The sequence below is a fragment of the Oncorhynchus keta genome, chromosome 30 (assembly GCF_023373465.1).
Source record: "Oncorhynchus keta strain PuntledgeMale-10-30-2019 chromosome 30, Oket_V2, whole genome shotgun sequence".
Taxonomy (NCBI): Eukaryota; Metazoa; Chordata; class Actinopteri; order Salmoniformes; family Salmonidae; genus Oncorhynchus; species Oncorhynchus keta.
Window position 1 is genome coordinate 54,528,209 of NC_068450.1, and position 9,451 is coordinate 54,537,659.

The 9,451-nt window shown below is 49.6% G+C and overlaps 1 protein-coding gene and 2 long non-coding RNA genes across 12 annotated transcripts in view; 2 read left to right on the top strand and 1 right to left on the bottom strand.

The window, feature by feature from the left end:
* The window catches only part of LOC118363160 (CLIP-associating protein 1-B-like), a 45,590-nt gene that overhangs the window by 18,046 nt on the left and 18,093 nt on the right, over positions 1–9,451 (bottom strand). For all 9 annotated transcript variants that reach the window (XM_052488549.1, XM_052488550.1, XM_052488551.1 and 6 more), the window contains 6 exons: positions 7,932–8,002; positions 7,775–7,834; positions 7,014–7,091; positions 6,645–6,812; positions 3,075–3,121; positions 247–426 (listed from right to left, as the gene is read on the bottom strand). In XM_052488549.1, the coding sequence (XP_052344509.1) occupies positions 247–426; positions 3,075–3,121; positions 6,645–6,812; positions 7,014–7,091; positions 7,775–7,834; positions 7,932–8,002 (604 nt within the window). The remainder of the gene's footprint in view (positions 1–246; positions 427–3,074; positions 3,122–6,644; positions 6,813–7,013; positions 7,092–7,774; positions 7,835–7,931; positions 8,003–9,451) is intronic.
* Positions 1,349–2,083, top strand: LOC127914020 (uncharacterized). Its single transcript, XR_008087639.1, has 3 exons — positions 1,349–1,498; positions 1,634–1,678; positions 2,067–2,083. It is a non-coding gene; the product is annotated as an uncharacterized LOC127914020 (long non-coding RNA).
* LOC127914019 (uncharacterized) overlaps positions 8,009–9,451 on the top strand; it is a 3,259-nt gene continuing 1,816 nt past the window's right edge. The window contains exon 1 of one of the 2 annotated variants that reach the window (XR_008087621.1): positions 8,009–8,585. This is a non-coding gene — a long non-coding RNA (uncharacterized LOC127914019). The remainder of the gene's footprint in view (positions 8,586–9,451) is intronic. The other variant, XR_008087636.1, reaches the window with a different exon arrangement.

The window sequence follows — 9,451 nt, forward strand, 5'->3', positions numbered from 1 at the left end:
ACCACGGGAATGACAAAACAGTTTATTTTCACTGCTCTAATGACATCGGTAACCAGTTTATAAGAGCAATAAGGCGCCCCAAGGGTTTTGTGGTGTATGATCACTATACCGCGGTTAACGGCTGTATCCGGGTACTCGTGCCTAAGAACAGCCCTTAGCTGTGGTATACTGGCCATATACCACACCCCCTCGGACCTTACTGCTTAATAAGAACACACACACAGAGAACATATGTTTTTGGCTCACCAAGAGAGGCGTAGGAGCCGGGTGGCAGAGCGGAGGCAGCGCTGAAGGGGGCCGGCGAGGAGGGCACGGGAGTCATCCTGGTCTTGGCACAAGCGGTGGCGGCAGCGTTCACGTCCACGTCGCTACGGGAACGCTGTAGAGAGCCCGGGGTGGAGGGACCTCTGGAGGAAGCCGCTTTCGCTTCGGGGAGAGGAGTGAAGGGAAGAGAGGGAGGGAGGGAGGGAGGAGAGGAAACGGAGAGGGAGGAGAGAGGAACAATGGTTATAAGCCAAGCTCTCTACCCGAACGCATTTCGTATAGAGAGAGGAAAGAGAGGGCGAGAAAAGAGGAAAAGCTATAAACCAAACTCCCATTTCAAGTTGGAATGTCACGTGCACAAGTACAGTGAAATGCCTTTCTTGCAAACTCTAAACCCAACAATGACGTGATCAATATCAATGTAGTACTACAAATAACACAAGGTAGAAACAAAACCCACAGGAAATAAAACTAGGAAGAACCCCAGAAAGTAAGACACTACATACAGGGTCAGTTCCAATACTATCTTTACAACGTGCAGGGATACTGGATAGATTTCAGACAGTAGATGTCACGGACATTGTTGCTGTGCTTGAAAAATCATGATCGACATCTTTATGAAAAATATATCTTCTGGTCTCTGATTATATCCAGAGCTGTGGATCATTTAACTGATAGAAGAGATCTGAGATATTTTCTCCAGTCTGTGGTAGTAACGTCAGCAGTACTAACATCAGCGGTAGTAACGTCAGCGGTACTAACGTCAGCGGTAGTAACGTCAGCGGTACTAACGTCAGCGGTAGTAACGTCAGCGGTAGTAACGTCAGCGGTAGTAACGTCAGCGGTAGTAACGTCAGCGGTACTAACGTCAGCGGTACTAACGTCAGCGGTAGTAACGTCAGCGGTAGTAACGTCAGCGGTAGTAACGTCAGCGGTAGTAACGTCAGCGGTAGTAACGTCAGCGGTAGTAACGTCAGCGGTACTAACGTCAGCGGTAGTAACGTCAGCGGTAGTAACGTCAGCGGTAGTAACGTCAGCGGTAGTAACGTCAGCGGTAGTAACGTCAGCGGTAGTAACGTCAGCGGTAGTAACGTCAGAGGTAGTAACGTCAGAGGTAGTAACGTCAGCGGTAGTAACGTCAGCGGTAGTAACGTCAGAGGTAGTAACGTCAGCGGTAGTAACGTCAGCGGTAGTAACGTCAGCGGTAGTAACGTCAGCGGTAGTAACGTCAGCGGTAGTAACGTCAGCGGTAGTAACGTCAGCGGTAGTAACGTCAGAGGTAGTAACGTCAGAGGTAGTAACGTCAGAGGTAGTAACGTCAGCGGTAGTAACGTCAGCGGTAGTAACGTCAGAGGTAGTAACGTCAGAGGTAGTAACGTCAGAGGTAGTAACGTCAGCGGTACTAACGTCAGCGGTAGTAACGTCAGAGGTAGTAACGTCAGAGGTAGTAACGTCAGAGGTAGTAACGTCAGCGGTAGTAACGCAGCGGTAGTAACGTCAGAGGTAGTAACGTCAGCGGTAGTAACGTCAGCGGTAGTAACGTCAGAGGTAGTAACGTCAGCGGTAGTAACGTCAGAGGTAGTAACGTCAGAGGTAGTAACGTCAGCGGTACTAACGTCAGCAGTAGTAACGTCAGAGGTAGTAACGTCAGAGGTAGTAACGTCAGAGGTAGTAACGCAGCGGAAGTAACGTCAGCGGTAGTAACGTCAGAGGTAGTAACGTCAGAGGTAGTAACGTCAGCGGTAGTAACGTCAGCGGTAGTAACGTCAGCGGTACTAACGTCAGAGGTAGTAACGTCAGAGGTAGTAACGTCAGCGGTACTAACGTCAGAGGTAGTAACGTCAGAGGTAGTAACGTCAGCGGTAGTAACGTCAGAGGTAGTAACGTCAGCGGTAGTAACGTCAGAGGTAGTAACGTCAGCGGTACTAACGTCAGCGGTAGTAACGTCAGCGGTACTAACGTCAGAGGTAGTAACGTCAGCGGTACTAACGTCAGCGGTAGTAACGTCAGCGGTACTAACGTCAGCGGTAGTAACGTCAGAGGTACTAACGTCAGCGGTAGTAACGTCAGCGGTAGTAACGTCAGCGGTAGTAACGTCAGAGGTAGTAACGTCAGAGGTAGTAACGTCAGAGGTAGTAACGTCAGAGGTACTAACGTCAGCGGTAGTAACGTCAGCGGTAGTAACGTCAGAGGTACTAACGTCAGCGGTAGTAACGTCAGAGGTACTAACGTCAGCGGTAGTAACGTCAGAGGTAGTAACGTCAGAGGTAGTAACGTCAGAGGTAGTAACGTCAGAGGTAGTAACGTCAGCGGTAGTAACGTCAGAGGTAGTAACGTCAGAGGTAGTAACGTCAGCGGTAGTAACGTCAGCGGTAGTAACGTCAGCGGTACTAACGTCAGCGGTACTAACGTCAGCGGTAGTAACGTCAGAGGTAGTAACGTCAGCGGTAGTAACGTCAGCGGTAGTAACGTCAGAGGTAGTAACGTCAGCGGTAGTAACGTCAGAGGTAGTAACGTCAGCGGTAGTAACGTCAGAGGTAGTAACGTCAGCGGTAGTAACGTCAGAGGTAGTAACGTCAGCGGTAGTAACGTCAGCGGTAGTAACGTCAGCGGTAGTAACGTCAGCGGTAGTAACGTCAGAGGTAGTAACGTCAGCGGTACTAACGTCAGCGGTACTAACGTCGGCGGTACTAACGTCAGCGGTACTAACGTCAGCGGTAGTAACGTCAGAGGTAGTAACGTCAGCGGTACTAACGTTAGCGGTACTAATGACAGTGATGTAATGACAGTGATGTAATGACAGTCCTTACTCCTGGTCACGGTGTTTCCCATGGAGCTCTTGGCAGACTGAGGGCGGCTGTGGAGACAGACAGAGAGATAAACAGTGATTAACCTGACTGACTGAGATCAATATACCTTCAATACTACTACTCCTCATATCACAGACAGAGAGGGAGAGAGAAACTGAGACAGAGCACTACTCGAGAGAGGCAGAGCACTACCTGAGAGAGGCAGAGCACTACTCGAGAGAGAGAGAGAGAGAGAGAGAGAGAGAGAGAGGCAGAGCACTACTCGAGAGAGAGAGAGGCAGAGCACTACTCGAGAGAGAGAGAGAGAGAGAGAGAGAGGCAGAGCACTACTCGAGAGAGAGAGAGAGAGAGAGAGAGAGCAGAGCACTACTCGAGAGAGAGAGAGAGAGAGAGAGAGAGAGAGAGAGAGGCAGAGCACTACTCGAGAGAGAGAGAGAGACTACTCGAGAGAGAGAGAGAGAGAGAGAGCAGAGCACTACTCGAGAGAGAGAGAGAGGTAGAGCACTACGAGAGAGAGAGAGAGAGAGAGAGAGAGAGAGAGAGAGAGAGGCAGAGCACTACTCGAGAGAGAGAGAGAGGCAGAGCACTACTCGAGAGAGAGAGAGAGAGAGAGAGAGAGAGAGAGAGAGAGAGAGCAGAGCACTAGAGAGAGAGAGAGAGAGAGGCAGAGCACTACGAGAGAGAGAGAGAGAGAGAGAGAGAGAGAGAGAGAGAGAGAGGCAGAGCACTACTCGAGAGAGAGAGAGAGAGAGAGAGAGAGAGAGAGAGAGAGAGAGAGGCAGAGCACTACTCGAGAGAGAGAGAGAGAGGCAGAGCACTACGAGAGAGAGAGAGAGAGAGAGAGAGAGAGAGAGAGAGAGAGAGAGAGAGAGAGAGAGCACTACTCGAGAGAGAGAGAGAGGCAGAGCACTACTCGAGAGAGAGAGAGAGAGAGAGAGAGAGAGAGAGAGAGCAGAGCACTACTCGAGAGAGAGAGAGAGAGGCAGAGCACTACGAGAGAGAGAGAGAGAGAGAGGCAGAGCACTACGAGAGAGAGAGAGAGAGAGAGAGAGAGAGAGAGAGAGAGAGAGAGAGCACTACTAGAGAGAGAGAGAGAGAGAGAGAGAGAGAGAAATAGAGACAGAGCACTACGAGAGAGAGAGAGAGAGAGAGAGAGAGAGAGAGAGATAGAGACAGAGCACTACGAGAGAGAGAGAGAGAGAGATAGCACTTAGAGAGAGAGAGAGAGAGAGAGAGAGAGAGAGAGAACACTACGAGAGAGAGAGAGAGAGAGAGAGAGAGAGAGAGAGAGAGAGAGAGAGAGCAGAGCACTACTCGAGAGAGAGAGAGAGAGAGAGAGAGGCAGAGCACTACGAGAGAGAGAGAGAGAGAGAGGCAGAGCACTACTCGAGAGAGAGAGAGAGGCAGAGCACTACGAGAGAGAGAGAGAGAGAGAGGCAGAGCACTACGAGAGAGAGAGAGAGAGAGAGAGAGAGAGAGAGAGAGAGAGAGAGAGACAGAGCACTACGAGAGAGAGAGAGAGAGAGAGAGAGAGAGAGAGAGAGAGAGAGAGAAAGACAGAGCACTACTACAGAGACTAGAGAGAGAGAGAGAGAGAGAGAGAGAGAGAGATAGAGACAGAGCACTACGAGAGAGAGAGAGAGAGAGATAGCACTTACGAGAGAGAGAGAGAGAGAGAGAGAGAGAGAGAACACTACGAGAGAGAGAGAGAGAGAGAGAGAGAGAGAGAGAGAGAGAGAGAGAGAGACACACTACGAGAGAGAGAGAGAGAGAGAGAGAGAGAGAGAGAGAGAGACAGAGCACTACGAGAGAGAGAGAGAGAGAGAGATAGAGAGAGACAGAGCACTACGAGAGAGAGAGAGAGAGACAGAGCACTACGAGAGAGGGAGAGAGAGAGAGAGGGAGAGCACTACGAGAGAGAGAGAGAGAGAGAGAGAGAGAGATAGAGCACTACGAGAGAGAGAGAGACAGAGCACTACGAGAGAGAGAGAGAGAGACAAGAGCACTACGAGAGAGAGAGAGACAGAGACAGAGCACTACGAGAGAGAGAGATATAGAGAGAGAGATAGAGAGAGAGAGACAGAGCACTACGAGAGAGAGAGAGAGACAGAGCACTACGAGAGAGAGACAGAGCACTACGAGAGAGAGAGAGAGAGAGAGAGACAGAGCACTACGAGAGAGAGAGAGAGACAGAGCACTACGAGAGAGAGACAGAGCACTACGAGAGAGAGAGAGAGAGAGAGAGACAGAGCACTACGAGAGAGAGAGAGAGAGAGACAGAGCACTACGAGAGAGAGAGAGAGAGAGAGAGAGAGAGAGAGAGAGAGAGAGACAGGGCACTACAGAGAGAGAGAGAGAGAGAGAGAGAGAGAGATAGAGACAGAGCACTACGAGAGAGAGAGAGAGAGAGCAGAGAGAGAGAGAGAGAGAGAGAGAGAGAGAGAGAGAGAGACAGACACAGAGCACTACGAGAGACAGAGAGAGAGAGAGAGAGAGAGACAGAGCAGAGCACTACGAGAGAGAGAGAGAGAGAGAGATAGAGACAGAGCACTACGAGAGAGAGAGAGAGAGAGAGAGAGAGAGAGAGAGAGAGATAGAGACAGAGCACTACGAGAGAGAGAGAGAGAGAGAGAGAGAGAGAGATAGCACTTACGAGAGAGAGAGAGATAGAGACAGAGCACTACGAGAGAGAGAGAGAGAGAGAGAGAGAGAGAGAGAGATAGCACTTACGAGAGAGAGAGAGAGAGAGAGAGAGAGAGAGAGAGAGAGAGAGAGAGAGACAGAACACTACGAGAGAGAGAGAGAGAGAGAGACAGAGCACTACGAGAGAGAGAGAGCGAGAGAGAGACAGAGCACTACGAGAGAGAGAGAGAGAGAGAGAGAGAGAGAGAGATAGAGAGAGACAGAGCACTACGAGAGAGAGAGAGAGAGACAGAGCACTACGAGAGAGGGAGAGAGAGAGAGAGACAGAGCACTACGAGAGAGAGAGAGAGAGAGATAGAGAGATAGAGCACTACGAGAGAGAGAGAGAGAGAGAGAGAGAGAGAGAGAGAGAGAGAGAGAGAGAGAGAGAGAGAGAGAGCACTACGAGAGAGAGAGAGAGAGAGACAGAGCACTACGAGAGAGAGAGAGAGAGAGAGAGACAGAGGACTACGAGAGACAGAGAGAGAGAGAGAGAGATAGAGACAGAGCACTACGAGAGAGAGAGAGAGAGAGAGAGAGAGAGAGAGAGAGATAGAGACAGAGCACTACGAGAGAGAGAGAGAGAGAGAGAGAGAGAGAGAGACAGACACAGAGCACTACGAGAGACAGAGAGAGAGAGAGAGATAGAGACAGAGCACTACGAGAGAGAGAGAGAGAGAGAGAGAGAGAGAGAGAGAGAGACAGAGCACTACTCGAGAGAGACAGAGAGAGCGAGAGAGAGAGAGAGATAGAGACAGAGCACTACGAGAGAGAGAGAGAGAGAGAGAGAGAGAGACAGAAAATTATAGAGAAAGACAGAGACATGGAGAGAAGAAAGGAGACAGGGAGACAGAGGGCCAGAAGGAAAGAACGGGTGGAGTGTCTCACTTGAGGCTCTCCTGTGAGGAGGAGGAGGAGCGGTCTGAGGCAGGGAGGGACAGGATGCTGTCAGAACTCTTCATGTGGGACTGGAGAGCCTTCTGATAGGACGACTCTAGAGCCTGGAACAGCTGCTCCGCCTCCCGGCTGAAGTGGCCGTGGAACGTCCAGTAGCACCTGCACAACACAACAGAGAGAACAGAGGCCCAGAAACAGTGACACAGCCTGTCGTCAACGGGGCAATGTTTCAGGTTGGCAGATAAAACATCAAATGCGGAGGAAAAGTTGTTTCCGTGACGACATGTGATGTTGGTGAACTCATATTTTCAAATGGGAACATGGTTAATGCATGTCCGACATAGTGTGAGAGTGACTTACTTCCTGGCCACTGATCTGGCCTCGGAGTCTGCATCATGGACTCCTTTCTTGATGGTCTCTGTCAGAACAGCTACATTCCTGTGAGGGATCAAGAAGAGTAGGAACACCAGCTTCATTCTCTCTGCCTGCAGCATCCCAACACCCTCCTCTCCACCAAAACCACCACAGCATAAAACGCTACGGTTACGTCCCAAATGCCAACGCTATACCCTATATAGCGCACTGCTTTTGACCAGAGCCCTATGGCACCCTATTCCCTATATAGTGCACTGCTTTTGACCAGAGCCCTATGGCACCCTATTCCCTATATAGTGCACTGCTTTCGACCAGGGCCCATAGGGCTCTGGTCAAAAGTAGTGCCCATGGGGCCGAGTCGAAAGCAGTGCACTATACAGGGAATACGGTGCCATTTGGGACGCAGAGTAAATCAATGAGAAGGCGACAAGAGAGCTCCCCTGACATCCCAGTCAGAGATTTGGTTTCACCACAATGATGAAGCACAGTGTGCTTTTATGGGATAGATATCCCTCCCTGGCATTGCCATGGAAACTGCTGAGATGAGGAGCCACTCACTGACAACAACGTAGTTTCATGTTACCTTCGACGGGCTCATCACAAACTCACTGGGCAGTAGCTAGAAAAAAGGTTTACAGTACAGTAGCTACCTACAACACGGCAATACAACACTGAGTTGTTAGGGAGGGGGGACAATTCTAAGTATGAGTTCATAGGCCTGTCTAGTAGCAGCCCTTTAAGCGAACCTCTCTAGAGAGCTGGTCTGCCACTCCTGTAGCAAGAGGTCCAAGAACTCAAAACTGCGCCTGGGAATAGAACAAGAAGACAGTTAGGGAAAACAAACAGGCGCTCATGCTAGAGTGTGATTAGGGAGAAGTCTTTGAGGCTATTTGTTTGTTTTACCTCCTCACGGCCACAGATTTGGACTGGCAGCTGCCGGTCACGATAGGAATGAGACGAGGGTAGTGTGTATGCTGGAAGACAGAGAGAAGACGGAAATATAGTCATCCTCGTGTCACTGGTCCAGTTTTATACCCGTTCAGTTACTAGCTGCTCTAGTACATATTGAGTGAGGAACACACGAGGCATCTTTGGAGAACAATCGCAAGCAACGACCAACAATGAACGCCCACATCGGAATGCAGTGGAATGTCGTTTGCAGCCCTCGGGTAGGAAAAATGTGAGTTATTGTTCTAAACAAAGAAAGGCTAGCCACTCGGCCATTTTGTCTGACTGACGCTGAACTCAACTGAACCACCCAACTCAATTCAACTGGTGGGACTAATAAACAACAAGATAACAAATGTAAAATAAACTGTGTCTGTAGAATGTACACACATATGTGGCAAATACAAATCAAACTGGATGGACATCAGAAATAGATGGGAGAGGTTGAGGGTAGAGGAAGGACATCAGAAATAGATGGGAGAGGTTGAGGGTAGAGGAAGGACATCAGAAATAGATGGGAGAGGTTGAGGGTAGAGGAAGGACATCAGAAATAGATGGGAGAGGTTGAGGGTAGAGGAAGGACATCAGAAATAGATGGGAGAGGTGGAGGTTAGAGGAAGGACATCAGAAATAGATGGGAGAGGTGGAGGTTAGAGGAAGGACATCAGAAATAGATGGGAGAGGTGGAGGTTAGAGGAAGGACATCAGAAATAGATGGGAGAGGTGGAGGTTAGAGGAAGGACATCAGAAATAGATGGGAGAGGTTGAGGGTAGAGGAAGGGCATCAGAAATAGATGGGAGAGGTGGAGGTTAGAGGAAGGACATCAGAAATAGATGGGAGAGGTGGAGGTTAGAGGAAGGACATCAGAAATAGATGGGAGAGGTGGAGGTTAGAGGAAGGACATCAGAAATAGATGGGAGAGGTGGAGGTTAGAGGAAGGACATCAGAAATAGATGGGAGAGGTGGAGGTTAGAGGAAGGACATCAGAAATAGATGGGAGAGGTGGAGGTTAGAGGAAGGACATCAGAAATAGATGGGAGAGGTGGAGGTTAGAGGAAGGACATCAGAAATAGATGGGAGAGGTGGAGGTTAGAGGAAGGACATCAGAAATAGATGGGAGAGGTGGAGGTTAGAGGAAGGACATCAGAAATAGATGGGAGAGGTGGAGGTTAGAGGAAGGACATCAGAAATAGATGGGAGAGGTGGAGGTTAGAGGAAGGACATCAGAAATAGATGGGAGAGGTGGAGGTTAGAGGAAGGACATCAGAAATAGATGGGAGAGGTGGAGGTTAGAGGAAGGACATCAGAAATAGATGGGAGAGGTGGAGGTTAGAAGGAAGGACATCAGAAATAGATGGGAGAGGTGGAGGTTAGAGGAAGGACATCAGAAATAGATGGGAGAGGTGGAGGTTAGAGGAAGGACATCAGAAATAGATGGGAGAGGTGGAGGTTAGAGGAAGGACATCAGAAATAG